Here is a 27594-nt window from a genome sequence, read left to right as displayed (position 1 = left end):
ATGGCACCTCCCAGGCCTCCTTTTGGAACCGACGAACCGGAATCTATTTACGAGACTCCCAACCATCCTCAGCGACGAATTCGTCAGCCAGCACCCGTTGACCCAAATTCAAGAACTTCTGCTTACAACGTGTCAGTGCATTTCTTTTCCTGCACTTCCTGTTTGGAATCCGACGTTGATAAATGGGTTTCAACAATTGCAGGTATAACAACTACATCCACGATGACAGTAACCGCCAGTCGGGGATCGACGCCCTTGGTGCAGGCTTCATGAATGGCTCTATGGATGATGATGATGATGAACCGCAGGAAAAGTACAACCCCTTCACCTCCGCGAAGGAACAGGAAGCATCGAAGCATGCCATGTTAGCAGCCGCAATTGGTCCTCGCAAGACTCCCACTCCACCCCCTCAGTACATTGCTTCTCCACGTCCGGGATATGCTGCGTCCGTAGAAGCTCTGTCACGCCCGGAACCCGCTGCCATTCCAGCCACTCGTCAGCCTCCGAACGGACTGAGTATAAGTACCAGCAACAATCCTTTCGCAACACCTATGGATCACCAGGCGTTCCCGAATGGTCCTCACGTGCCTCAGCCAATTGCCGTCCCTAACACTCCGCATCCACTTCAACCACCTATGACTCCCATCACCCCGGTCTTTGCTAGGCCTACCAAACAGCAAGACATTCGTTTTGATGAGAAACCTATCATGCGAGGTGCAGGCGAGGGTACTTCGATTCCCAGCAGAGGAGAGAAGGGTGATGATTTTTGGAGGCGATTTAGTATGGTTGTCAAGGAAGAAAACAGCAAGCCTTCTCAACAGAAACAGAGGTTCGTTTATTGTCCTACATCCTCATAATACCCTTTCGTGCTCACTTTTCGTTTACAGTTCTTGGTTAAAGACCACACAGGGGCGCACAAACTCCATGTTCCGTTGGGTCTTCTTTATCGGTATGATTCTCACTATAGTAAGTCCTCTCGGCGTTCTGTGTTCTCTTCCTCCAATTGACTTCTGATAATAGTGCGCTCTTGGTGCTATCGGTTTATGGTGGTACGCATCTCACAACAGCACTGCTCATGATCAGCCGCATGCTATGGGGGGGTCAGAATCAGAAGCAGGATCAGCATCAACATCGGCGGTCGGACATGCATCATCGGCTGGAGTTCTGCAAACAAGTTTGCACGTCTCGCCTACGAATACAGTTGCTCGACGGATAGTCCATGAACTATATGAGACTCAGCCAACCGGTCTTTCTCTTCTTAATAAACGACACAAACAGAAGCTGCATTTAAATCGGGTTGATTGATTGAGGTCCATAAACATGGATTTACCCACGATATCTTTGGTCGTCCATTCTCCACCACACATCATACCCTACCTCCCTTTGCATTGGAATATCTACTGTTCCGTCCATTCTTTAAAGCCTTGACTGCTCGTCCCTCCTCACTGCCATTGCCATACATACGTCCTATTTATTGCTCCCATCTTTTGCTCGGATACCCATTATTGAGGCAGGCTGCAGCATTCCTCCTCTTCCAACTCGACCTACTAGCCTACCCTACCTTCTTCATTAATATCCCATCCTGCTTCCCTCACTCCATCTTACATCATGTACCGCTTTATGCCGCGCAGTTGAGGTTATAAAGTATGTGTTCGCCTCCGGTTCGCGTGCTTTTGATTCACGGTTTGATAAGGCCAAGTAGGGTCTCGAGTCCGCATCATTTTTACTTCGAATTCGGATTGCATTTTGATTTCACTGTGGTATACGCATTGTTAGTAGTAGTATAGCTTGAATCCTATCGGTGAGGCCTCACCTCATTGCCCTTGCGGTCCAAGTTTTGAACTCCGTGTGGAGCGGGAAAGCAATCTTCGGCCCGAGTTTAACAATGTCTTCTCTACCTCCACTTTCATTATCGATATTGGGTGTCGAACCTCTCGATGAGTTCATCAAAGAAATTGCAGATTTTATCCATCATATGATAATCTCCAGACCTGATCTGCCGGGAAATGTTGAAGTAGAAGCAAAAATTGGTCTTTTACGCGAAAGAGGTGGAGGGAGGCTATCGCTTCCTGTCCTCGTCGAAACGAGTATGTGTGTGCCAGTACCCTCATCTGCATATTCTATACACTCATAACCTTTTCGTTAGTCCTTACACCTGATTCGATTGATTGTCGATTCGAATCAAATATGACTGCTGTATGTATGGCCATTGGCCTATGTAATTTTGTGCAAGACCTCCACATCTCTGACCATGGTCTTGATTCGAAAAAGGCTCAACATAAGCATTTCAATACGCTTCTAAACGAACTCAAAATTTCCTCCTCGCAACCGGGATATGCGTCCAGCTCGCCTTTGGATTACCATCATCTCCGTCTGGTGGATTCTTTCTATCCTTCTGAAACCAACGACCGAGAAAAGATTCGCGTCACTCGGGATGAGAAATCGGGCGCTGTTATTGAGTGCATGAGGAAGATACGGTTGGGTGATTTGAATATATACAGTCCCAAACGGTCGGCGGATTGGAGAGTTTCTGTCAATTTGGAAGTACCCTGTGTGTGTTTTTATTTCTTGACGCTCTCAGAGAGATGTAAGTGAACAAAAAACATACAGGCTCACATCCTGTCGGATCTTCGACACATCAACGAAAAAAAGACCGAATGAGCTACTCGCATGAAGAGTTCAATATTGACCTGACTCAAGTTACTTCCACAAATCAGAGCGGTACAGTACGTGGCGTTCTTTCTCGTATAGTCGAAATACTTGACGTATACGTTCGAATTTTTTGTAGCCCGAGATTCTACACGAGCTCGAACTAGAGATCGCACGACCGGCTTTGCTGCTGTTAACTGCCTCAAAACGAGGAGATATGAACGCGCCTGAGAATGAACGGAACGCATTTGATGAGCTTATTCGGGCTTTTGTAAACAATGCTCGTATACTAGCGAGAAATGCCAGTGATAGTTGGCATTGAGTGGCCGAGTGAGTGACACTTACCGTGTCTGTCTATGGTCTCTATCTAATGTGTCCGATTGCGAAAGCTTATAATTAAATTTGGTTTCGCACCGTCTTGTACAGCTGACTCTGGTGAGCAGCGGTATCTATGGTAAAATATCTATCTTAGCTGAAGCCATCAACGCAACTTACTGCCGTATTGTGTTCATATACATATGGAGAAATTTCTCATCGCTGCTTGGTTTTAAAGCTGTGAGGGTCTTATCAGAGTACGTCGTTTATGCAGACAAGTCTGTTCCATTTTGGAATAATTCTGAATATGAACTGTAGACGATCGATAGATGCTTTGTACGAACTCAAGCTGCTTGATGAAATTATTTGAGCCACAGGCAAGACCTTAGTCTGTCTTATGAATCGACAACCGCTCTTTCAATTTACCAGATGCTGAAACTTGAGGGAGAGTGCTGTCACAACCACAAGTGTTCATCATCGAGCAGGTCAACTTGCGTTCGTGTTCGTGTTTTCTGCCATTCATGCTGCCAAAGCCTTCAGCAGCATGTTGGTAAAGCCTGAGCTTGTCACTTGCCACTGACACATCCATTCTCTTGGGCCAAGGGAACGAATCTACCACACCATATGGGTGCAACTTGCACAATTCCTAACCGTATACTTAGCAGTCTTCTCCAGTTTTAGGTCTTAGTATCTGACGGGCTATTGAGATAGACCGGAATCCGGTTGAATATCGTCGGGAAAACAATGATTCCTGTTTCCGTTTCTTCCTTTCATTCCCAGTATTGTGGTTTAGCGTCGATGTGCACCATTGCGATAGACCATAAAGCCATAACGATTCTAGCCTGACTCATAATCAATGCTTCAACACTAGTGTCTATATTTAGTGTTTTTCCGGTTTTTTCCGTTCGAAGTCGTATGTAAGTACCCCTCAACCGTTAATTCGGTACACCAGGATGCAGATTCCCTGACCTTTCGGCGAATAGGTGATGCTTCTGGAAATAAGCCCTCTCAAATACCGACTATGATGCTCGTGATAGTGCAGGAAATATGGAACAAAACATTCGAATTCAGCATTACACCTCCAGCAAACCTCGTAGTTGGGTCTGTCGGGTAAGTAGGCTCTCATTATTACCACCTCTAAAATGTCTCTGCTTCCGAAACATCCTTCAATGAATCCTTACACGTGGCAGCCCCCGCCCAAAGACCTGGAATCGGTTTTGGATTCCGATTAAGTACTGTTTATGATCGGGGAGGAGCGAACCTCCTTCAGGACATCCACTACGTTGGTTTCATTCTCGGGCAGTACAAATTTGAGCTGGATCACATCCTGACTACCCTCACCTTCTTTTCCCTTCATCATCTTTGTCAACGTCAAATTCTTCGTCGTTTGTCGTTGTGTTTCGCTTGCCTTACCATGTCTCACCATCACGACGACCCTCCTAAATCCAATTGGACGCAGAAATTCCTCAGCGCCAGCAGCGTCGTTGTCCATCATGTTCGCAAACACGTCGGAGTTGGGCTGGTCTGTTCCATCGCATACTTTGATCCGTGCGGTCTATCCTTTTTAGATTTTGCCTGTCATCAGGAGCCTGATTTATCTTTATAGAGGAAATTGGGGAGTTGACCTACAGGCCGGGTCGACGTACGGCTATCGTTTACTTTTCGTCGTGTTAGTAGCAGGGTTGATAGCGGTTATTCTGCAGGTCCGTTTCCGATGATTTACCCCCGGTTGTTTCTGACAGTCCACTCTCAGGTTCTCGCAACTAGACTTGGTTGTGTAACCGGTTTAGGCGAGTTGACTCGCTGTCCATTATCTTTTCATTCTGGACACATCTCACTATTTTTTCACATAGACCTTGCATCGCACTGCCGCTTACTTTTACATTCGCACCCCAAATACCCCCGACTAGTACGGTGGATTGCGCTCTATCCTCTATACGTCCTTGCAGAAGTTGCCATCATCTCAACTGATCTCGCAGAACTACTTGGTTCCGCCATGGCGCTCTGTATGCTATTCCCAAAACTCCAATTATGGCAAGGTGTCCTCATCACGGCGGGTGATGTTATTTTCCTTCTCGCATTGAAAGACCCCCTACGTGGTCGTCCGGTACGGGCGTTCGAACTAGCAATGGCCTTTTTGGTAAGATTTTTTCACATTAATGGTTCGGACCCTGATTGAATTTCAAAGGTGTTAGCAGTTTTAACATGCATGTGTATCATTATCTCTCGGGTCCATGTTGAATGGAACCACGCATTCCAAGGATACTTACCATCCAAATACATTTTTCCCAACGGCGCGTTTTACACTTGTGCATTAATTTCTCAAGTACGCCCAAAGTTTGTTAATCTTGTTGTTGAATAGCTGTCGGTATTCTCGGCGCAACGGTAATGCCCCACAGCCTATTTCTTGGCTCAGCTCTTGCCACACAGGACAGGGACTCATCCACAAAATCACAATACCCCTCCCGTTCAATCGATTCGAGCATATCTTCAACATCCACCGTTTTCTCGGCTCGCGATTCCCCTGAAACTAGTGCCCCTAAGGAAACGCCCGAGGGTGGCTTGCGAACGCGCGGCAAATCTCACACCTCTATATCGCGCATTATTCAACCGTTCCGGTTGATACTTGCACAAGTGTTCCGGACGCACCCTGAAACCACGTACGGGGCGAAATACCACATTAAGCGACATGAGGACTGGGAGAATAACAGCTTCGATTTCGTGAAAAGACATCTGTACCATGGAATCGTGGATATGACTGGGAGTTTGCTGGGGTTTGCCGTGGTCATTAATAGCATGTAAGCCCCTTGTCCGGATTGTGGTTCTACTTTTTATGGTATTGATTTTTTTCACAGGATTCTCATTCTGTCCAGTGCGGTTTTTTTCTCTGGAAATGGATCAGGCCAAACCCAGCGCGCGGCGGGGCTATTTGATGCTTACGATTTGATTAGGAGTGCTGTCGGGCGAAGTATGCGATTCCTGTAACTTCGTCTATCCATTCTTCTTATTTCATTTTGTAAAGGTGCTGCTACACTATTTGCCATTGCCCTTCTAGCCGCTGGACAGGTGAACGCCATCCGTCTAAAATATACTAATCGGATGCTGACGATTTGTGTTGATATCTTTTCCTTCCATAGAGTTCATCTCTGATTGCTACCATCGCAGGTCAAGCTGTAGCTGAAGGCTTTTTGAGATGGAGAGTTTCGGTGAGTTGTTCATAAAATTTTTCGACCTAGTTACCCAACGTTTTCAATATTCCCTTAGCCAATCATCCGTCGACTCTTCACACGAATAATCGCTATTATACCTTCCATGGCCGTTGCAATCGCTTTCGGGCGGCCAGGTATAAATGCTCTACTCGTGATCTCGCAAGTCATCCTATCGATTGTTCTCCCATTCATCACTTTACCTCTGCTTTATCTCACATCGTCGAAGAAATTTATGAGCGTGGAACGTCCTTGTAGCTGTTGTCCCACCAATTCTTCCCCCGAAATGATCCCTGCTGACTTGGAACGAGTACCTAGCCATCCCCACGAGTTCAGCGGTAATTCGGATGCTCCCTGTCATGATCTTGAGGAAGGGTATCATTCTGATCCTTCTATTGAAGACTCTGATAAATCATCCCATCCAATTGCACCTTCATCTGACCTCTGCTGGATTGCATCCAATACTACAAAAAGTTGCGAAATCGTAGTTAATGCTACTGCGAATGTAGACACGTCCGCAGTGGTGATAGAAGCGCACCGCTGCCATGGAACACAAATAGACTACAGCAACAACATGTTCATCACCTTCCTGCTTTGCGGTGTGTGGATAGTGATTGCAGCTGCCAATGTTTACGCCATTGTGGCACTTGCTATGGGACAGAGCTCATAACCAGCGTTGTTTGTGATTTTTTTGTTGTAACATATATACATACTACATACTACCCCGAATCTGTATCTTTATATCTGTGTATCCAAATTCAAAATTTTACAGCTATCTTTTACAACTGAAACAGCCTTTATCCCTTGTGCAACCCCCTTTCATTATCCGCGCTCTTCCCTGTACTAGGTCCCCGATGTCCTTTTAATCTTCTGCGCTAACATCTCTCCTCTGTTTATCCCAGCTGGTCCTTCTTTCCTGGTCTGCTTGCCGTCTCCTCCTTGCTCGTTTCATTCTCACTTGATCACCTTAAGTTGCATTAGCATCTTGGTTGTTGCCTTCTAAGCTCCCATCTTCGTGGCCATTTATTACTTCCTGCTATTATAACGCTGTGTTTGTAAGTACGGATTTCACGTGCATCGGATAGCTTGTATAGTGTTTACGCGCCCTTTCGAGAGGCTCATGATGTTGCAGCTGGTAAAATAGTTTTACCCCGGTTACCGATTCAGGCTCTTTAGGTGGGCCGGGCCGACAATTAACCTAAACATCCCATTCGACCATCCACCATCCTAGTACTACTACTAGTTCCTCAGAGCTTGGATGCGATGCCGAGCTCAGAAATCTTGCCCTCAGATGGCGTTTCACGGGTTCCACTAGATCTCGAGGAGCGTCCGAATATTCGGACATGTGGAATCGGTGACCTACCAGTGGAAATCCTAGGACACATATTCGCAATGATCCATTCTCAGACTATTTCGTCTTCTATGACCAAATTCACAACTTCTGATACCGTCCTTAGGCTCTCCCATGTTCACCCGCTCTGGCGGGAGACTTGTATCTCAGTCTCCAGCCTCTGGAGCCATATCCACATCATCCGTGCTTCGAGCGATGAAGTCGAACGTACTGAAATGTTCCTTGAAAGATCAGGAACATCACTCTTGACAATAGAGTTTCACGCTCGCGCGAATACAATCCCATATACTCCAGAGGCAAATAGAATGATACAGAAGCTCTTTGCGGCATGCGAAAGGTGGAAAGGAGCTTCGTTCTCCATCCAAGCTCAATCCATTGAGCAGGTTATGATAGCCCTTTTCGGTGAAAACGGGACTCCTCAGCTTGACCAGAAATTTCATTTTCCGTTTTTGGAAACATTCTCGTTTACTAGTCGACCAGAGAGCCAGAACCGTCGTTTTTTTGACATGTTCCAGCAAAAATCCACTCCTCGATTGCACAACCTAGTTATTCCCAACTATACTACATTCCTACCCTTCGCATTTGGCCAGATAACAGATCTAACTCTGTCCAAAATGAATAAGGATTTCCCGGACCTTTCTGTGTTGTGTCCCCATCTTGTTAGACTGAAAATCGGACAAACATTTGGCGAGTCCAATGAACCCACACCAGCGCATGCTGCTACTACTTTCGAATTGCCCAAACTCGAAACAATGATTGTGAGCTGCTCTGGACCTGGTCGGTTGTGGAGCATGTTAACCTTGCCATCTCTCCGAAACCTCGCCTTGGAAGCAATAACGTTCATGCCATTAGAACACGTAGCCATCCTCAATATGCTGCGCAGGTCTGGCTGTGGACTGGGTCTGCGAAGGTTGACCCTGGCATATATGGATATCACAGATGTAGATGTGATGAGCATGCTGAGTCTCATGCCACAATTAGAGGAGTTTGTGTTACACGAAACACTCTTGAGGCAACAGAAAATTCTGACACCAAGGCTACTTATGGTCTTAAAACTGCCTAACACTAACCGGGATTTGGCCACCACTGTCAATGACAGTACCTTTGTCTCGCCGGCTGTCACCAGAGCTCACTTCATCCCTAACCTAGCGTACATTGAACTTCAAGTATACTATTTCCCCACATTTGGACTTGACTTGCTCTTTGACATGCTATCATCTCGAGCTGTTATTTCCAGCGGGGATCATCTGTCCTCGTTCTCTACCAGACAAGCCTCAGGTATCTTGAAACAAATTGTTCTTTGCTTCGTATTGGACGAAGTCAATCCCCCTGTTCAGATACCCTTAGAACTAGAAAATATGGTGAACAGGTTGAGGCTGGTGAGCACATCCCATATCCAGAGCATGGTGCAATGCGGACAGGAGTGGAAAAAAGAATTCTGAGTGGGCTATGTGACTCGAAGGAGTTAGAGTTCGAACCACGAAGCCCAAATAGTACTACATCCTGAAGCTTTGTCCTAATACTCCGATCCATAAACACAATTATTGAGATTTGAATTTGCTTAAACAAGATGTCCGACAGCGGAACGAACCACACAGTACTAAGTACAGGCTACGCGAGTCATTTGGCTTCGAGATTGTTATGGCGAATGCATGTACAAGTTGACAGAGTGGACAGTGCACTGGCAACTTTAAGCAACAAATGCTCTTAAATAGCATGACTCGCAGGGAATAAAGTCAAGACAACCGATAGCAAGGTCAAGAAGGTGACTGCGGTAAATCACACTGCTCAAAGTCGAAATGAAAGAAATTTTACCTTTCGCAGCCTCGCAGAGATAAAATTCATGTTGGATCTTGATGAATATTGCGGTATAAACCATGCACTAGAAGTAACAGTGATTAGAGTAGAGCACTAGAGCGAGACGAATGAACATACTATATTATATTATTTTTGCAAGGAAAAGCCGGATCTTAAAAAGTACTGCATACGACCTTCAAGCTATTCCTAGTCGCGATTTTAAGCCAACCATTTGCAGATCCTTCGGGAGCATGGGAATAATCTAGTGACAGAAAATATTACAGGTCAATGTCCCCGTTCGGCGACGTTGATATAAGCGAACCTTCTTGAGAGCCTCTTCCCCTCCAACATCCCATCCACTGTCGGCGACGTCCATGCACCCATCTACCACCTTCGTTATTAGTTGGCCGACACCAAAAAGTTCTCCGGTTGATTTCCTCCATCTCGTCAAATTAGATATTAATTTTAGCTGCCGCGCGAGGTATCGTTTCCGAGCAGGTATGGCTTCTGGGTTGAAAGTAGAGGCAGAACCGTGACCGGCCGAATTGAATTTTGCAAGCAATGCTTCATTTTCCGATACCGCTTTGGTGAAGCAAGCTATAACAGCCTTGTAAAAAATCTGCAAAACAAGTTTGTTTATTCAATCAAAAGAATAACCAGCATTGTAGAAAACCGCGACTCACTTGAAGCTTGAGGTGCCCCTGGTCTACTTCAGAAACACTAGCTTGAAGTTCTTCTGATAGATCGACTGCCCGTCGAACATGAGAAGACGAATAGACGTCGAGCGCACCGGTTTCAATAATTTTGGAAAGTCTTGGAATGATAGCGGTGGATACCATGGAGGATACGAGGTCACCTTCAGGTCCTAGTTCCCGTCCTTCCATGTTAGGATTTCCCGGACGACAGAATTCGTACAGGCCGTGATACCATCGGAAGCTGTCTAAGCTTTTGGAGTCCTGTCAGAGGCAAGTGTCAATGAGTCATGTACGTGGCTCCAGAAGGTGATAAACCATGCCTGGATACAGTCCCAGCCAACAGACTCCAGCCTTGCCCAGAATTCCCAAGCACTGACAACACCAAGTCCACCAAAGGCAGCAACATAAGTTTCTTCATACTGACTTCTCCATGTTCCCCATCTACCTTTAGCCGGATCCAAGAATTCCTTGGACTTGACATCTGCAAGGACATCATGCGTGCGCGTAGCAATCGATGCTAAAGCATCCTGATATGCTGCTTCATCAGGCGGAGGAAGGTCTGAATCTGTCCAGTACCCCTCATCACTTGCCTTTGCCTTGAAGTCTTGATATCGCTGGTACCGTATACTGCGTCGTTCTTGGCATTCCCGACGAGCAATGGCGGGATCTGATCGGCGAATTTCCCGACCAAACTCATCAAGTTCTGGGGTTGTGTCCTCTTGTGTTGAAGGCAAAGGACCTAAGAAAGTGGAAAGATCATCTTCCACGTCTTGCAATCTTCGTTTGGTAATGATATCGAAACGCTCTTGTAATAGAGAAATATGTTCGCTTTCTAATTTTTCCAGTAGAGGATACTGAATGATACGGTCAACAAATCACAAGGAGTTCTTTATACGAAGTCAAACTAACCTTCTCGTCTAGAAAAGCTGCAACACTCTCTACCCATTCGCTGAAAGAGCTAAACCAAGCTCTCTTGTCTTCAGCATTTGACACTAGGGCCCGAAGTTCTTTCTCCCTGATGTCTAATTGGTCCCGTTCTTGGGCAACAGTGTTCAAGCTAGCCGTATTCGATGCATGAGATGTTGTCAATTGCGCTAATTGTTGAGTTAAACGTGTAAGTGCAGAATTAAGAGTGGGTATAGGGGCAATAGGAGGTACTGAAAATGCAATGAGACTTGGAACAACCCATCCGAAAAACTCGAACTTACTCGGAGCTGGTATGTACGTCTGTTTGATCTTGCCTTTGGAAGTAGATGTATCTGGTTTAAGATGACCTCCTCGTCGAAGCTGCTCGTGCTCCCATTCCACAGATTCTTCGTCTTCATCCGCTCTAAACGTACGTCATGAATTATCAGCGAGAAATGAACTTGGGCCTACGTACGCTTCAGTAATCAGCTCTTGCATCATTTCACGCCGCTTAGTAACCTCGACTTTGCGTGATTTTTTCCCCAGAGCAATCCGTTCCTGCGCACTGGTGTATTCAGCGTACTCTGATCCAACAATGAGCAGTTTCTCGATAACAAAGTTGAAAGACTACACATACCATCATCCCCTTCCCCCAATTCGTCCTCCTCTCTAACGAGCCTGCTCTCGGGATGAGGGCCCTGATCATCTGCTTTTCGCGTCACAGATAGGGATATATAATCTTCGGATGGGGAAACGCCCGATTTTCGTAACCGCTCGCGACGTTCTTTGGCATTTTTGATTGCAGATTCCGTGTGTATCAGTGTATCGGATTCCCCTGTATGGGCTGTGAATGTGTGTAAACTCTTGATGGGTCATCGACGTACCTGTGATGTCTACAACATCCAGCATAGAAACATCTCCCAAGTCCATTGTTACATCAGTGGACATGGACATATCCGCATCGTAAGGGTCCACAGACGTTTGCGGCGGTGCTCGAGATGAGGGAGTACTCTTCTTGAGTTCCTGGAGGTAAGCTGCATCGTATGTTGGCCCATTGCGGCTGGGTGATATTGTCGCTTGATCAAGGTTGTCTGGAAATTTACTATTGAAGTGAATTACAGAGAACGTTAAGAAAGAAGACTCACTCACGTAGAATGTTTACTAAGAGTTAAATTCCTACTCAATTTTGATTTTTTCAGTTTGAAGACTTCGCCTCCTGAAGTCTAGCAACACCATCACGACCTTAGTATATTGCTCTCTTGAGCACTAGAAACTCTCACCTCATCATCTTCCTCTGCGCCAAAACTCAGTCTTGATTTTGGCTGCGACTTCTTTGTCCTATCCTTGAACTTTTTGACAGCCAAAAGTGGTGACTCCGAATCGGTGGTTAAGTCTACATCTGTGCCAGTTCCGGCAGTCTCAGCAGCCGGAGAGCGTTCATCAGCAATATCGTCTTCAGGTAGACCGCGGTTCCTTTGAGTTGGTTTAGTTTTCGAGCGTTTGAACATTACAGTCGATAACTGGGTAACAAAGTGATTACATCATCCACTCTTGTTCGAACTAATTCTTCAGAATTGGCATTGGCAATGCTAGATAATGTCAGTAATTGGTATAATCAGTCGATAATGTAGTTCCTGGCTAGAAGGAATTTTACTGGCAGCCCATCACAACAGTAAACATATAAGTACTTGTACCATGCCAGTATACGGTTGCTACAGGTCGACCACCTCAACCATATCACCTTCCTCAAGGTCATAATCCCCAATCTCTATATCATTCCCAACCTTGTCACCATCAATACTCAGCTTCGGCACCTTATTAATCGTCGAACCAACGACACTTCTCCTCGACTTGGTCTTCTTCTGTAAACTGCTACCATCCGCAGAAAGTGCCGGATATTTCTCCATCAACCCGGCTTTCTTGAGGAAAGCATTGACAATAGCGCCGCACTTGGTTGTTGAACGAACATTGAGGGTAATGTCTTTTGAAGTTAGAGCGGAACGAAAGACTAATTTGAATTTGTCTTCGTCCTGGTCATCCCCAGCGGGTGCTCCTGTCTGTAATGCAACACTGGCGTTGGAATGATCGTCATCATTGTTGTCCATAAAACTTGAAGGACCGATTTTGTCGTCTTCTTCGTCAGAGTCAATCTCGATAATATTCGAGGGGGGATCTGTAGTAGTCTTATTCGCTTTGGCTGCAGCTTCAGAGCGCAACTGTTCCGCGGCCACCTTCCGTTTATATTCATAAGTGGGTAAATCACAGGCGACTGATAAACATGAGCGAGTATTGAATAATTTGAATTCGGAAAGCCTCACCAAATTCTGCATCGCTCCAAATGTTGAGGGTCTGAGGCGTAACAGAAGAGAAAAATCGATTCCCTCTATAAGCCATGACAAGTTTGTCCGCAAGCACATTAGCTTCTTCGGCAACTGACTCAAACAATTCGGAAAAGTTATCAGTCTGATACAACGTTTGATGAGCATTTCATCCGTATCATGGTTGACGAAGCATACCCTGTCTAACTTGAAGCCCCAAGTATCACGTTTCCCATGCTCGTTCAATGGATGAGGCTCCCATCTAACAGTGATATTCACAGTGTCATTTCCTCCATTGGGTTCGGCGGAAGAAGAGGTGTGGCCGAGAAGTTTGGATTGAGATTTCACATTTTGAGCGATCTTGGCTAACTGTGGATCATAAACAAAAGAATCTTCTTCTTCGAAATCGTCCTCAATATCTGGGGATGACTGGCGATCTCCACCAAGAGTATTTCTGAATGCAAGCATTGGATTACATTGTAACACCGCATACATTAACACGATGTGTTACTGACCTAACAACTTCTTTTGCATGATCTAGCTGGTATTGCGGTATAGCAGGAGGTGGAGTGATAGACTTTGAGCGGCCGCGTTTTGACCCTTCTGTACGTTTTCGCTTGAGTTTACCATCATTAGCGTTTCCGGAATCCTCTATTGTTATAGAACCATCACTATCCGTGCCGCCGTCCGATATATCTTGCGATAGAAGGCTGGGTAATAATGAATACGCGTGTTCGGAGACGATTCATTGCGGCACTCACCGAGCAAATTTCTTGTCAGTCTGCCATCGAGGGCGTTTGAGAGGGCTATCATATTCTTTCTTGCGTTTGGAGTTGCTCGGCTGAGGTGTGGAATTATCACTGTCACTATCTACAACAACGACGGTTTTCTTCTTTCTCTGATCTGTTTCTGGACGAGGAACGACATATTAGCGCGTTATAGTTGCATAACATATGCATGCAGTTTCAGTCTGATAACTCACCTTTGCTGATTTTCCGCAACTTGGCCCAACCATCTTTACCACGGTTCCGCATAAACATCTCGTCGTTGTCTTTGACATTGTCATAAGTGACCTTGTTGGCAGAAGATAAAGTGCCTGGTGCAGAAGTGTTAGCAAACACGGTACTAGATGTAGCTTTGGGCAGAGGTTTAGGTCGTGGTTTTGGGCGGACAGTTGTGGCAGCTTGAGACATGTGAGTCGTGCGAAAATTAACTTGGCGCGGCAGCTCGTGTTCCGGGCTCCGGGCGAGTCGGGATCTGGAGTCTGGACTAACTTGAGACCAATCCGCAGTTGCAACGACGATAACGAAAACTTCCACACCAAATTTACCCTCCTCTTACTTCTGCAGCTTTCTGTTAACGCGTCCACATTATTTTCATGTCACAGGGGACAATATGACCAGCTCAGATGCAGACTCCGAATCAGGCCGTTCTTCGCCAGTCCTTGCTTCCATCAATTCCTCTTCTGCTCTTATCCTTGTACACGATGACGAAGAGGAGGGTCCGGACGTCAATTACGCGCAAGATCTAGAGGACGTCGAAGATGACGGTGATTCGCCGTATCTTGGTATCACCCGGCCATATGTCCAACCACTTTCTCCAACGACTGTTTTGCTATATTTGCTTGCACCCTACCTCAAACTAGGAGCAATCTTACTGCCCAATGCGGACCTGCCATTGAGGCTCAGCATTCCTCTTCTGCTGGCTTTCGCTATCCTCGCAGTTTTCGCGAGACAGATCTGGTATATGCTTTCCCGCTACCTTCGAAAAGGACCTGGAGAAGAGGATATCCTGGTCGACGCCTTTTCTCTTTCGAGAGGAAGCAGAATAACGCGACAACGTATCCGAGAAGCTGTTAGGTCAGGAATACGGGCAGTAACTGGGATATTCAGATTATTCCTGGCAACTACGTATCTTCGTGGTGTGTACTTTCTTCCTTTAAATAATACCATACCAATATACGACCAGAGGCTAGCTATGCGTTAGTTTCCTTACTCCCTTCAGACATCGTGGTTCCAAATTGGACCTTCACTCTGATTTTGGCTGTATTCATATATCCCTTTGTGATCGCACAATCGCTCGGAAGCAAGCGAGTCATATACACTACTTGGGCCTCTATTGCATGTTATATAATATGGTTCATTTGTGTCGTATTTGCACACGCACATGGGGCTCTTATCGGTAATTCCAGCTGGCTGCGAATGGGTTTACTCTGGGAAGGCACATGTATGTGTTAATTCTTACATTCACCGACTAATAACCTAACATCAGATAGCAACTATCGCGTTTACCTTCACCTCTTCTTCCACACTCATTCTGTACTCTTCGCTGCAAGCAAATGCGCATGCCACAAATTCAGCAGCAACTAAAACACCGTTATCACGCTCGTTCAAAATACTTTCTATCATTTCCGTAGTCCTAGCTGTTTGTCTCACTCTCCCACTATTGGTATTTGCCGCCTTTCCTAACAAACCTCAAGCTGTGAGTTGTGTCTGCGTAGAATGCTCCCGCTTTCGTTAACTTGTTCTCCTTTTCAGCAGGACATACCAAGCTATAGGGTGATACCATTCATCCTAGCATTAAGTTCTATCACTCTACTTCTGGGTATACCTTTGGTTCTCACCACAACACCATCCCTCCCTCTTCCAGAACGTTTTCGACGCAGTACTACCATTCCGCTGTCCAAAACCTTCATCTTCGTCGTCGTTGTCTTACTTTCAATTGTCCCAATATATGTATCTCGTGTGTATAACGACGTACTTATCGTGTGCGCATTAGTCGGCACCTACTTTCTTCCTGGTAAGCTATTGCACTTTTTGGTTGAATAGACCTCAATGAATATTTCCAGCTCTCGTCCACATCTGTACCCATTTTTTCAAACGTCCTCTCTCCATTATCATGCCCACCCTTCCGTCCACGCCAAACGATCCATATTCGGCTACTTTTTCCTCAAATCTTCCTCCGTTACCTGATTCCTCTTTCGGTGCAATGTCTTCAACATCTACTCCACCGAACTCCGCCAACGATCCGCTGTTGCAACGGAAAGAGCTCATGCTGCAACGGAAGCAATTTGGGAGGCGGGTCATTTGGGATATCGGCGTCTGGACGCTGTTGTTGCCAGTTGGCGGAGGAGGGTTTGTGTGGGCCATAGGAAGGATCGCTGGGCGGTGGTAATATATCACGTCGACCGCTTTTGGTACGTTGAGGTGCAGTTTTACTAGCTATCAGGATGTAGAGTACTTCATGGACCCTGAACACTGTTCTCCTCGTATTTGAGTGTATTTTTTTGTATTGTCAATGTTTACTCTTAGGGTTTTCCTCTGAAGCCGAAATTGCGTCGACGAGCTGCAAGTTTTCACAACGATCCGAATTGGATTTCCTAAGGAATTTGCGGTTGCCGAGTGGAGACGTACAAATGGCGGCGAGACGGAACTTCGAGAATAAAAACGCTAAGTAGCTCGGGAAGAACGTGTGCCTCCAACTTTCCGATTTCACACGAACTGAGGTTACGCGCTTCTGACGCCAGCAAGATTTTCTTCTCTGTACACCACCATCATGTCTCTTCCTCAGCCTGTTCCACCGTCCTGGAAGGTCAGTGTTATTCTTATACCTTGAGTTTTTTTTTGTTCAAACAATGTTACATTTCTTTCAGGATCTCGGAAAGTCCTCCAACGACCTCCTCGGGAAGGACTATCCGTTCAACACCACCTCCCTAGAGATCAAGACTAAGGCTAACGATGTCAGCTTCAAAGTTGCCGGAAACAATGCTGGAGGCGCTATTATTGGTGACCTCGAAGCCAAGTACGGCAACAAAAAGCACGGTTTCACCCTCACCAACACTTGGACCACCGCCAACGTCTTAAAATCTCAAATCGAGCTTGAGAACCAGCTTGCCAAGGGACTCAAAGTTGACATCTTATCCTCGCTCGCTCCTGAAAAAGGTACCAAGTCCGCTGTCATCAACGCTGCCTTCAAGCAATCTGGTCTGCACACGCGCGCTGCTCTTGACGTTTTCAAGGTGTGTAGTTAGTTTTTTTTCCAAAATATTAGGTACTGACTAATCCTACTCATAGGGTCCTACGTTCACTGCTGACGCTGTTGTTGGTCGTGATGGGTTCCTCCTTGGTGCAGAGACCGCATATAATGTTACCGAGGGTAACATTACGCGTTACGCTGCCGCTATTGGTTACAATGCACCCGAATACGCTGTCACCATCCACGGTCTTAACAACCTTCGCACCTTCTCTGCCAGCTACTATCACAGAGTGAGCCCTGACGTCGAGGCTGGCGCTAAGGCTGTATACGACTCTAAGGCTACGACAGGTGGTGTAGCACTAGAAGTCGGTACCAAAGTGTATGTATGCTGTTGTTGATGGTTTCACGTCTTCCTCTTTGTCCTTTAAATGCATTTTACTGATGAAATTCACGACGTTACAGTTACCTCGACCCCGCCGCATTTGTTAAAGCGAAGATCAACAACGTTGGTGTCCTTGCTCTTGGTACGTGACAGCCATGCTCTCCTTCGATCGTCGGTGCCAAACTAAGTATACTTTGTAGGCTATACCCAGGCTCTCCGACCTGGTGTGAAACTCGGTCTTGGTCTAGCTGTCGACACTCAAAAGCTCAACCAAGTCTCTCCCAGTGGTCCTGCTCACAAGGTCGGTACTGCATTAGTTTTTGTATTTGTGGATTATCCTTACCAACGAATTCACAGGTTGGTGCTAGCTTTACCTTCGACTCGTAGATCGGGTATAATTGGGAGTGGAGATTGCGAATAATTACACGTCATTGAAGTTTCCGGTACATACTGATAGTAGAGTAATTTTTTCCTCAGTTTCTCTCTTTGAACGGTGGATAGTGCACCTCCCAATATACAGTCAATACCAATCAAAAAGAGCGAGAAAGCAATTCCTGGGTGCATTTTCATGCAAGTTGTTTTCTCAGTCTGCGTACTAAGTCTGCGTACTAAGTTAGCTCAAGTACACCGATGCTCGCAAAAAGGGTATATACGAGTACGAGCTACAGCATTTAGAAACGAGCAATACAAGAAAATGCAATAAAAGACAAGTATGAGTACATACATAGTATGAATAAGTGATTTTCATTTGGTTAATAGAATGTCAATGAGAATTATTATGCTGACTCGGAGGATTGTGCAATTGTTCAATGGAAGTCTGTTTCAAAGTCTGTTTCAGACAAGGGTAAAGAGGATCCGTAGGGTAACGAGAACGAAGGTGATCATTCTGCTGCCCACAGTAACTTGGGTGGAGCCGCTAGACGGGCTATCAGAGCCAGAGCTGTTGGATGAATCCACGGTCTGATTGGCAGCAGGATTTTGCTGCGATCCGTCTGAAGCAGTGAAATTGGAATAGACGATGATCTTTTTATTCGAATTCAAAGCAGCAACCTGGAAGTACGTGAAGTTTGTGCTGGTGCCTGTGACACTAATTGCGGTCTCGAATCCGCTTCGGGAAGTGTTTGAAATCGGGACTGCGAGTTGTGGGGAGTCTGCGGTGGATCCTGACAGTTGCCAGGTGTCGACCTCCGTAGCGCCGTTCCAACTAGTATACACAGTGGTATTGGAACCATCGGTTTCCACGAAAACGGAGGGCCGGGTATTAGGGGTAGCAGTCCAGTTGTAATGGTAAGCTCGATCTGCAAGCAGGAAAGAGTCAGGAAGCTTCCAAGCGCAACAGGCTATCTGAAACGTACAACTCTGTACATCTCCCACTCCGAACTGGACAACGTAGAGGAATTGACCATCTGCATTGTACTCAGAGAAATATGGGATTTGTCCCCAGCTGTTGTAATCAATTAGTGAATCATGAATACAGTGAGGAGCAAACATACCCGATTAGAGTGTTTCCCGAATCCAGTATACCAACGTTACCTTGAGATTCTGATACGGTTACATTATATGGAATCCACTGCTTGTTCAATGAAACTGAGTTGTTAGAGGCGTCGAAGTCTAATAAAAGGCCACGAGAGCTGGAGCTGTCTAGTTCCCAAGCAGTTCCTTCGTTATCAAATAAACTAAGGGCGGAAGTTGAAAAGTACTATGTACTCAAGAATGCAGGGAAGGACAGAGTCATACCTCATCTGAGTCTCTTGATTGTGCCATCTTACGTCGTGCTGCCAAGCGAACGTGGTTCCGTCATTCATGGTCACTGTTGAGTTGTGGCCTGTAGCACAATTTCCAAGTCAGCGTACTGTGCGCTATCTGTATATGGTACATATACCTCCGAGTGTCCAAATGATGTCCCCAGAAGAAGCGACATTGTAGATTGCATGACAATGGCGACTTGAGATGAGATAATTACCCGCACCGTCCTTGTTGACTGCATTGATATGCTGTAATCGTGCTATAATAAGACCACAAGGTACACGGACGTGGATTGAGACTCACAAAGTAATCCCATGGGTTGTCGGCAGACGTGCCTGTCGTTCCCGGACTGGCGTAGCAGCTATCGGGATCGACGTGGTCACTTGCGACCCAAGTAAAAATTGCCTCCCCTGAAAACGTAGAACTCGAACGGGTGCCGTTGAAAAGTCAAAGTACCTCTCACGTACCAGTTGAAGGGTCAACCTCCTGCGCAATGCTATCTAGTAACCATCCGTCTGTGATATTGAACGCTGAGAGATCCCAAGTTTTGGGCTGGTAGGCAGTGATCAAAGCCGTATCGTTAGACGTCATCTCAATCTATTAGCTTCTTTTGTGAGATGGAACAGAGCTTGTTGCATGTATTAAACGTGCTCACGTCGTGAAAGTCAGCGAGTGAACCATTGAGATTTGCGGCAGTACTAGATGAATGTCGGATCGGATCAGAAGTGTTATGAACAGATTACACGGAAAGAACATACAAGTTCGCAATAATCTCATACTTGTTGTTCAATATCAAGTCATAACCAAATCCTACACCTGCTCCAGCTACTGTTCCGGTCCACAGAAGCTATCGAATTTCAGAATGATTCTTCTACAAATCCTTTGGACATACAATAACCGGTTCACCCTTGTATGTTGCAACCTTGAACGTCAGAGTTTGACCAAAGCTTAGAGAGAGAACGACGATTACTCCAAAGACACTAAAGCAAATTCAAAGAGTCTCACTGAGTTCCATCCCATATCAAATTACCACTTTTATCATAAATCAGCGCGCCCGGAGAATTCACGTTCGTGCCTAATTTTCGAAAACGGTTCTTCGACCTCAGTGTTCCAACGACGTCAGAAATAAAGCTACTGACCCCTTGGGGCAATGAAGACAAGACCAGACTCAATTTGTCCGGCTGTACTGTCATTATATGGAACTACGAAGTTCCATGCTGAACTAGATCACAGATATAAGGTTCTTGAAGTTATAAGCAGTATGATTCTACGCACGGCGTTGAAGAACTCGACTTAAAGGTTTGGTAAGGTCCTGAACCCAATGTGCCGCTCGAGTAATCACTGCTCTGAAAATATGTTGTGTCGGCCAACGCCCTCCTTGATAAAATGCCTAGACATATGAAGGACAGAAAACTCTGTAGCAGCATGGGTAGACAACCAGCGACGAACAAAGGGCGCGGCGGGGGTGCACTTTGGGAAAGAAATTTTGTTGTCAACCAATCAGTCGTTCTTAAGTAACTCGTGGGTTCAATGGCCACGGAAAAAATAAATTTTCTTCATTACCCGTCGCACGGGAATGCATGACCGCATAGACCAGGACCGTGTATGAAGACTGCGGAATGGGAATGGCCTCACATGTAGCGGAAAATCTCACATGTACAGTGTCAAGCGTGATGCATCAAACGTCAGTTTTCCGCAGGCAAGCTTGTTGTTTGGCTTTGTCTGGTCCTGGTCTGAGTCTCCGGCAATTGCGTAGGCAGTGAGTCATATGCAAAAAACTGGTCAGCTAAGGGCTGAGAGCAGATCTCAGTGCTGAAAGCACTGAAAACAGTCTGCTCTGAGTGCTTTCACTGCTGGGAATGCTTTTGGACCCTTACATCAGCCCAAAAAAAACAGCTGTTCCATCCTGGGACCACACCTTCTGCAGCTGGTGGAGTCATGTATTAAAACCACTAAGCACTTGTATTAGGGATCACTCCCTCAGTCATCTGAGAATCTCCTCCCATTGTTCTTTTCGTCAAATATTCATTCTGTTTAGCCTACGGGTGAATAAGCTAGGACATAAGTAATGCGTGAAAAACGTGAACATGTAGATGTGAAGTAGAACTTGCATGTTGTTCCATTGACAACATGAACTGCTACTGGCATAATGAAGGCGTATCAACCAACGCGAAACAGGTTGTGACTGTCTGTACGGTTAATGAGCATAAAGCAGAGGGACTAGAACAGCAATGGACAGCAAAGCAAAGAGAATAAGATAACAGAATGAACAGCAGAGGTCATAAACAGAAGTTGATAAACAAGAGATGGACTAGAAATGGGATGAAAATGCAAATGCGGAGAGGTATGAATAAAAATTTGTGATAAAGATGCCAAATTTGAGATGCTAAGAATACTTAGAACACAGAACTTAGTTCATGCGAGACAACCTGCGGTTCACAGTTTTACCAGGCACAATGGCCTTGAATGCCCTCCTCACGAGAGCGACCGTCCCATTGTTCTCATCCTTGAGCACAGTCACACCTGTGCTTTCAGTGGAATAACCTATGATACCAAATTCGTCAACTGCCACAGCCTTCGCCTGGTCTTCACTCGCGACAGGCGGCGGCATTTGCAGGGGCTTCCGAACGGAGTAGAAGGCACGGTGGCTTTGTTTGGTATGATTTGCGTGACTGATGGTATTATGAACCGGCCCAACATTGTCAGATTGATATCCTTTTCCTAATCGCTTCACACCAGATGTCGCCATGAGGAAACGGTCATAGACACCCTCTACGCGCTTCTGTGTAGGGGTATCAGGGATGGAGTGAGAGGAAGTTGTCGGTCGTGGTGCATAAGGCTCTACTCGGAATGGAGACGACGTCAATTCGTCGCCAGATTCATCGTTGGGCTTGGATGAAAGGGACACAGAAACATTCCAGCCCAGATTCTCACTGCTCCTGACCGGAGGAGCAATAAATACTTCCCTGTCCACAATGGCAGACAATCTTGGGGATCTCAGCACATCGACTGACGGAGACGACGCCGTCGCACCTGTGAAAGGGAGTTTTTCAGTTTTTTTTCATACGTAGAGGCTACCTAAGACTCACGTTTATCGAGTTCAGCTCCCAGAGCTGCAGCAGGAGCGATGTGCAATTGAAATAGATTACCGTGGGATTTGCTCTTCTCTTTTCTCTTTGATGGTGAGCCGTGATCGACGTCAAAGAAAGAGGTTACGGGATTGTTTATGACAGGATCTGGAGAGCGAGTTGAAACTGTTGCCCGACGTTGCCTGGAAGGAGTCTGTAACTGAGGGACCGATAAGTCTTGAGTGCCACTAATGTTGTCTGGGAATGTGCCGGTGTCAGGTGAGGCATAAACGGACGTTACAAAGGACGACATTTCGGCACTTCGATCACCTGATTCAGTGAATATTTGATTCGCAGCCAATATACGACGTGGAAGGCGGGAAGAACGGTTGCTACGTGTTTGAGAAGAAGAGAGGTTGGACCTAGCTGCAGGGGGGAGTGGGAGCGGAGGAAGTGGAGCCTCTTTGCCAGAAGAGAAGTTTTGTCGCGCATCCTCTACGACCTCTACAGATACAAACTTTCAGTGACTTGAACCAACATCAGAGACAGATACCGACGTTCAACATTCCTCATCCAGAGCGTCAGCCGATCAGCTCTATTTTCAGCAGCGACCTGCTCATTGTGAACCGCGTGTTTAACTACAGGAAGAGAAGATTTGACTTGAATTTGGTCAGAACGACGTTGGCAAATTTGTTTATAGAACACACTTACCAGCTCTTACACACTCTTCTTCTTCCCATGATTCTCTTTCACTGTGGGTATCCCGCGATCCGGCGTCGGTGTGCTGATCAACAGATAAATTCCTAGAATGATAACTCCTGCCTCCCAGGCTTGATGTTTTGTACATTTGGAATGTCTTATCTGCAAAGGGACTAAGTATTTCCATGCAGACAATCAAGTATAACCCTACCAATGGATCGTTTGATAGCATGCCTAAAAGTAGCGCGTCCTGAACTACTGTTTGGTCGTTTTAGAGGTGCCGCTAGCAAATGGGAGGACTGATGAGAAGAATCGGCAGCAGGCGATACAACTATTATTGATGCATACCGATTGAGTAACAAAAATTAAAACAGCAGGAGCGATTTACCTGGTATAATGCTTGTATCGACAGCGGGGGCAGGTGTCGACGGTTCCGAAATGATGGGCACAGTCCTGCTGGCACTGGATTTCATTCCCAGATCTAAAGAAGGCAACCAAGTACCAGCAATTGCAGTTGGTGGAATTTTACTTTCGGTGTCCTTGTCCTGCGATCGGAGGTCAGTTTGCGCATTTTCCGAGGTCCCAATTTGCTCGAGCTCTGGGGTGATGTCTACCACCTCAGGTTCCGTATCGCTTGAATTGGATGGCTCTGCGTCTCGTCCACGCTCAATCTCTTCCAAACGACTAATTTCCCTTAGGCGCTCTCTTTCTCTTTCCCAATCTCGAACTCGCTGGCTCACATGATTTTCCTTGCCCTTCCATCCCTTGCCTTGAACTTTCCGAGTTCCCGGAGGTCCATTGACTAACTCATCAAGCATGCCAACCTTGCTGTGCCGTTTGGTCAAATCTTGAATGGAAGGTTTACCTCCAAGACGTCGATGCGGGGCAGTAGGTAGGTTTTCCGCATTTCGAGTGTGAACGGTACCAAAGGGTACTCTTTGCGATGGCTTGTTGCTGGCGCCGTTGTGTGATGCAATGTTCTTGCGTGCTTGCGCTGGTGACGCTGGGGGTGAGGCCTTGATGGGTGAAAGATCGATATGCGCCGCGATCCGTTTACGTGGGACATCTGAATGGACACAGTCAATGCTGGTATGAACCGCGAAGGATTGAAACCTACTTTTTGTTCCCTCGACCATACCGGTGACCATCTTTCCTTGCGACTTGGACTTAGCCAATGGCCGGGAGGCAGCATTTCGAGGAGACTCAAGCCCTGGTGGCGAACGCGAGTTTGGCACATCACTTCCTTCCCTATCTTTGTCGTCTGTCGCGTGGCAAGATGGCGTTTGAGTAGCCAAAGGAGAAGAAGCCTGCGTCTTTTGTTTCGTTTCGGACAGCTTAGTCCAGTCTTTCTCGAAGACGATTGAAGAGGTGTAACTCGCTGACCGACCTGTTCAAATCAAGCTGAGAATTTGACGGAAGCCTCGTAAATTCAAAAAAGTCTTACGATGCTCGTTAACATGGTTCGATTGTTGCATTTGAGCCCAGTAAATATCCTGCATTGCTTCATCTGCGTTACAGCGAAGGTCGGCATTGGGAGAGAGCATTCTCTTCAGTAATCTTTCCATTCCTTTGGACATCTTCCATGACCCTACCCATTTTCCCCGAAGCTATGCAAAGGTTTAGCTTGGAACGGGAAGATGGTGATGTGTCTCTTACAGTTCTTCCCCAATACTTTTGAAGGTCTTCTTCGGTGACACACTGATCTGTGTCTGAACTCTCAAAAGGCGTGCGGCCTACCAATATCTCAAAAAACGATACTCCCAGCGACCAGATATCGGATTTGCGAGTGTCATGAGGTATACCTCTTGCCCGTTCTGGTGCGAGATACTACAGGTCATAATAAGAACGCGGCCGCACTGAGTAAAAACTGCCCAAACGAACCTCTGGCGTTCCGTAAGCAAAACGAGAGTGAAATGCAGCGCTGGACCCAAGGTCGTACGCCTCCGCGAATCCAAAATCACAAAGCACAGGTATTCCTTTGGCTGACAAGAGAATGTTCGCCGGTTTGATGTCGTTGTGAACGATACCTCTCGAGTGAAGGAATTGAATGGCAGACAGAAGGTGTTTGAACCACACACGAGCGTGCGACTCGCTAACTTGTACAGTGACGAGGTCAGGATGAAAGGCCATGGTGATGATTGCGTAACTGGGGGTCAACAGGAAGGATTCAAATTTGATGATTGAAGGATGAGGGTCTGACTTCAGCCGTCTTATAATCTTCATTTCATTCCATCTGAAACAATAAGAGTCAGATCACACAAGCCAAAAAGACGAAAGAGATTTGATACAGTGATTTGACGCGAGCTGCGCTTGTCTTGGATTCCTTGTTTCGATGAACGAGTTTCGTGGCAAGAGGTCGCTTGTGCGCTCGGTCTTCACTTTTGAGCTCGCATAGCCATACACTCCCCCAGTTTCCACAGCCAATCTTAGTAAATGGGACATGAACTGACGCCAGAACAAGTAGGAGGTAAATGAGAACTTACTTCCTTGATAAATTGCAGACGATTGCTAAGTTCTTCGTCATCCTGGAATGAGAAGACGTCTGTCGTGTTGTCGTTAGAGCTCAATGGCTCCATAATAAAAGTACAAAGAGAGAGAAATAACGAAGCAAGAGGAGGGGACTGAGTCCTTGACCTGAGAGGTAAACAAGGCCACGAGGATCTCTCAACTTTCTAATCACGTTACCGCATAAAATTGAAGCGCGTCTATTGCGTGATCCTTATCAGTTCCCATCAATGGCAGAAGAGCCGCCCAAGCAACGCATATTAGCAACGGAAAAGCAACTGGGACTACTGAAAGAAGTCTTCGACCGAACCTCTGGACATCCCTCGCACAAACAATATGCTGAACTCGGAGAATCAACAGGATTGTAAGTACCTATTTTTCTTTGAGAATCAATCTTTACCTTGTAGCAGGCCCCATAAATACATCATTGGCTGGTTTTCTAGAAAGCGTAATCCGAAGAAACGTAAACAGTGCTCTACAGACAATGGAACGGACGATTGCCGGAGCTCTAGCCCAATGTATGACAAGGCTGAACTTCTGAGTCCTGAGCCTCAGCCGGAGAAGAAAATCGACAAGGACCGTGATACTGAACCCCCTAATCCCCAATCAAAAAGGTTCAAACTCGATGCGAAACTCGACAGGGACGCTATCACTCTTGTAAAGACAGAGACTGCAGAGGCTAATATACCACCATATTCTCGATCGTCCCTTAGCCCGCATACATCCAACTCCATTCTTGCTTCCAACAACTTGAACAAGAACGTTCACACTTCTCCTGACAATTCGGTGAAAAGGAATCATTCTCCGCAGATACGTTCTCGTCCCGTCGCAAATCACAACAAGGACCCTCCTCCCGAGTACGCAAGCTCGCTCGACACATATGGCTTCGTCGTATCTCAATCCCCTGCACACGTTCAACAACCCGTTTCGTCCACGATTCCTATTGCTTTGACTGCTCCTCTTGCTCTACGCTCTGGCTTTCCGCTTCTCGAGACCCCCCGGAATAACAATACCAATACGTCTCTGACTCTTAATCAGGTTCAACAAATGTATCGTGCGCTTCTTGCAAACACTCATGCCCAAACCGCTGCCCAATACCAACCTCAAGCTCAGCCTTCCTTCCAAGCTCAAGCTCAAGCTCAGCTTATCATGCAGCCAATTTCTAACAATCAAAACCAGCCTCGTTGTGCTGTTTCCTTTCAGCAGCTCGTCAATGCCCCTGTTCCTCCCGTGAGTTCCTCTCTTTCCTAGTTCTGTTACAAATTCGCTCATCCTCTTGATAATATTAAGCAAGAAAACTTGTTCACTGCTCAAGCAATCCAAAATCACTATCCTAGTTACATTGCCTCCAACAGACTTGTCCCTGCTTCGCACTACATTCCACAGACTTTTGTTGATGCAGGCCCTAATAATTTCCAATCTCCTGCAGTCCCTTTAACGCTTGTTCAACCCCCACAACATGACATTGATCCTTCCTCATTCTCCACGCCCGCACAATTCCCTTCGACTCTCGCGAATGATGTAGATGGATCTCAGCCTCAATTCTACTCAGCATCTCTTGATCCTTATAATTCCGGCGTGACACCATTTCAGCATCTTCATGTCCTCGAGCCTATCCTGAATGCGAATCGCACTTCTCAGGGGTTTCTTTTTTCACCTCTCAACACTTTTGACGTCGAAGATGTTCAGAACCTACTGCTACCGCAAAATACGGATCAAGTTATGGACCGCTTGCTAGACGAAAATCTTGTTCAGGAGGACCCATTCCAAGCGTCGATGGGACTTGTCTGGATGCAAAGAGTCGGGTTAATTTAACGATGACCTTTTTCCACATCAGCAATGTGCATTACGATCGCCCTGTTTCTCATAAAAATTATTCTGCAATTTCCTGTATTCTGTCATTGTACTTTTTCGTTCCTTGTGTCGCTAATGGAAACAGCATCTTGATAGCCTTATTGTGATAGATGTAGATGTTGAATGTG

At 46.2% G+C, this 27594-nt stretch overlaps 13 protein-coding genes across 13 annotated transcripts; 7 read left to right on the top strand and 6 right to left on the bottom strand.

Moving 5' to 3' along the window:
* On the top strand, positions 1-1305 carry C8R40DRAFT_1071213 (uncharacterized protein; the record flags this gene model as incomplete). The annotated part of the gene is made up of 4 exons (XM_046226313.1): positions 1-131; positions 203-829; positions 888-966; positions 1021-1305. The coding sequence occupies 4 exons, from the start codon at positions 1-3 to the stop codon at positions 1303-1305; spliced, it is 1122 nt and encodes a 373-aa protein (XP_046084355.1).
* Positions 1306-1885: 580 nt separating this feature from the next.
* C8R40DRAFT_1172890 (CYTH-like domain-containing protein) lies at positions 1886-2971 on the top strand (the record flags this gene model as incomplete). The annotated part of the gene is made up of 4 exons (XM_046231924.1): positions 1886-2087; positions 2147-2551; positions 2611-2726; positions 2789-2971. The coding sequence occupies 4 exons, from the start codon at positions 1886-1888 to the stop codon at positions 2969-2971; spliced, it is 906 nt and encodes a 301-aa protein (XP_046084354.1).
* Positions 2972-4378: 1407 nt separating this feature from the next.
* Positions 4379-6840, top strand: C8R40DRAFT_1172889 (natural resistance-associated macrophage protein-domain-containing protein; the record flags this gene model as incomplete). Its single annotated transcript, XM_046231923.1, has 9 exons — positions 4379-4512; positions 4571-4667; positions 4718-5104; positions 5153-5273; positions 5327-5762; positions 5820-5932; positions 5987-6030; positions 6102-6170; positions 6229-6840. The coding sequence occupies 9 exons, from the start codon at positions 4379-4381 to the stop codon at positions 6838-6840; spliced, it is 2013 nt and encodes a 670-aa protein (XP_046084353.1).
* A 593-nt stretch (positions 6841-7433) lies between these two features.
* On the top strand, positions 7434-8963 carry C8R40DRAFT_1172888 (uncharacterized protein; the record flags this gene model as incomplete). The annotated part of the gene is made up of 1 exon (XM_046231922.1): positions 7434-8963. One exon carries the CDS (start codon positions 7434-7436, stop codon positions 8961-8963), a length of 1530 nt encoding a protein of 509 aa, XP_046084352.1.
* Positions 8964-9350: 387 nt separating this feature from the next.
* Positions 9351-12775, bottom strand: C8R40DRAFT_402678 (GCFC-domain-containing protein). The gene is made up of 12 exons (XM_046234947.1): positions 12200-12775; positions 12069-12142; positions 11804-12021; positions 11557-11754; positions 11395-11503; positions 11222-11343; positions 10923-11170; positions 10334-10867; positions 10002-10274; positions 9641-9937; positions 9457-9580; positions 9351-9403 (listed from the first exon to the last, which is right to left on the bottom strand). Exons 1-11 carry the CDS (start codon positions 12425-12427, stop codon positions 9515-9517), a joined length of 2367 nt encoding a protein of 788 aa, XP_046084351.1. The 5' UTR covers positions 12428-12775; the 3' UTR covers positions 9351-9403; positions 9457-9514.
* C8R40DRAFT_1050747 (uncharacterized protein) lies at positions 12632-13832 on the bottom strand (the record flags this gene model as incomplete). The annotated part of the gene is made up of 5 exons (XM_046224662.1): positions 12632-12969; positions 13039-13188; positions 13238-13382; positions 13436-13691; positions 13753-13832. Coding segments are annotated over 5 exons (969 nt in total), but the record flags the coding sequence as incomplete, so codon positions are not given.
* Positions 13833-14632: 800 nt separating this feature from the next.
* C8R40DRAFT_1172885 (uncharacterized protein) lies at positions 14633-16411 on the top strand (the record flags this gene model as incomplete). The annotated part of the gene is made up of 5 exons (XM_046231921.1): positions 14633-15158; positions 15206-15463; positions 15513-15718; positions 15775-16036; positions 16086-16411. The coding sequence occupies 5 exons, from the start codon at positions 14633-14635 to the stop codon at positions 16409-16411; spliced, it is 1578 nt and encodes a 525-aa protein (XP_046084349.1).
* Positions 16412-16792: 381 nt separating this feature from the next.
* On the top strand, positions 16793-17981 carry C8R40DRAFT_1172884 (voltage-dependent ion-selective channel; the record flags this gene model as incomplete). The annotated part of the gene is made up of 6 exons (XM_046231920.1): positions 16793-16828; positions 16890-17255; positions 17311-17591; positions 17675-17736; positions 17795-17895; positions 17952-17981. 6 exons carry the CDS (start codon positions 16793-16795, stop codon positions 17979-17981), a joined length of 876 nt encoding a protein of 291 aa, XP_046084348.1.
* Positions 17982-18296: 315 nt separating this feature from the next.
* Positions 18297-20983, bottom strand: C8R40DRAFT_401653 (ASST-domain-containing protein). The gene is made up of 13 exons (XM_046234942.1): positions 20616-20983; positions 20480-20562; positions 20346-20415; positions 20233-20287; positions 20099-20187; positions 19996-20038; positions 19808-19937; positions 19644-19750; positions 19477-19588; positions 19332-19419; positions 19088-19270; positions 18950-19038; positions 18297-18892 (listed from the first exon to the last, which is right to left on the bottom strand). The coding sequence occupies exons 1-13, from the start codon at positions 20765-20767 to the stop codon at positions 18429-18431; spliced, it is 1665 nt and encodes a 554-aa protein (XP_046084347.1). The 5' UTR covers positions 20768-20983; the 3' UTR covers positions 18297-18428.
* A 767-nt stretch (positions 20984-21750) lies between these two features.
* C8R40DRAFT_1161833 (uncharacterized protein) lies at positions 21751-22721 on the bottom strand (the record flags this gene model as incomplete). The annotated part of the gene is made up of 2 exons (XM_046230176.1): positions 21751-22230; positions 22638-22721. 2 exons carry the CDS (start codon positions 22719-22721, stop codon positions 21751-21753), a joined length of 564 nt encoding a protein of 187 aa, XP_046084346.1.
* A 376-nt stretch (positions 22722-23097) lies between these two features.
* On the bottom strand, positions 23098-24377 carry C8R40DRAFT_401872 (uncharacterized protein). The gene has a single exon (XM_046234944.1). It carries the CDS (start codon positions 24253-24255, stop codon positions 23473-23475), a length of 783 nt encoding a protein of 260 aa, XP_046084345.1. The 5' UTR covers positions 24256-24377; the 3' UTR covers positions 23098-23472.
* On the bottom strand, positions 24377-25762 carry C8R40DRAFT_401861 (kinase-like protein). The gene is made up of 5 exons (XM_046234943.1): positions 25591-25762; positions 25396-25532; positions 24989-25340; positions 24764-24934; positions 24377-24714 (listed from the first exon to the last, which is right to left on the bottom strand). Exons 1-5 carry the CDS (start codon positions 25681-25683, stop codon positions 24499-24501), a joined length of 969 nt encoding a protein of 322 aa, XP_046084344.1. The 5' UTR covers positions 25684-25762; the 3' UTR covers positions 24377-24498.
* A 58-nt stretch (positions 25763-25820) lies between these two features.
* C8R40DRAFT_1238690 (uncharacterized protein) lies at positions 25821-27503 on the top strand. Its single transcript, XM_046233468.1, has 3 exons — positions 25821-25976; positions 26056-26842; positions 26903-27503. Exons 1-3 carry the CDS (start codon positions 25843-25845, stop codon positions 27425-27427), a joined length of 1446 nt encoding a protein of 481 aa, XP_046084343.1. The 5' UTR covers positions 25821-25842; the 3' UTR covers positions 27428-27503.
* The last annotated feature ends 91 nt before the right edge of the window (positions 27504-27594 follow it).

Source organism: Lentinula edodes (genome assembly GCF_021015755.1).
Source record: "Lentinula edodes strain Le(Bin) 0899 ss11 chromosome Unknown C8R40scaffold_27, whole genome shotgun sequence".
Taxonomy (NCBI): Eukaryota; Fungi; Basidiomycota; class Agaricomycetes; order Agaricales; family Omphalotaceae; genus Lentinula; species Lentinula edodes.
Note: the sequence above shows the minus strand (reverse complement) of the source record. Positions and strands in the feature narration are given on the sequence as shown.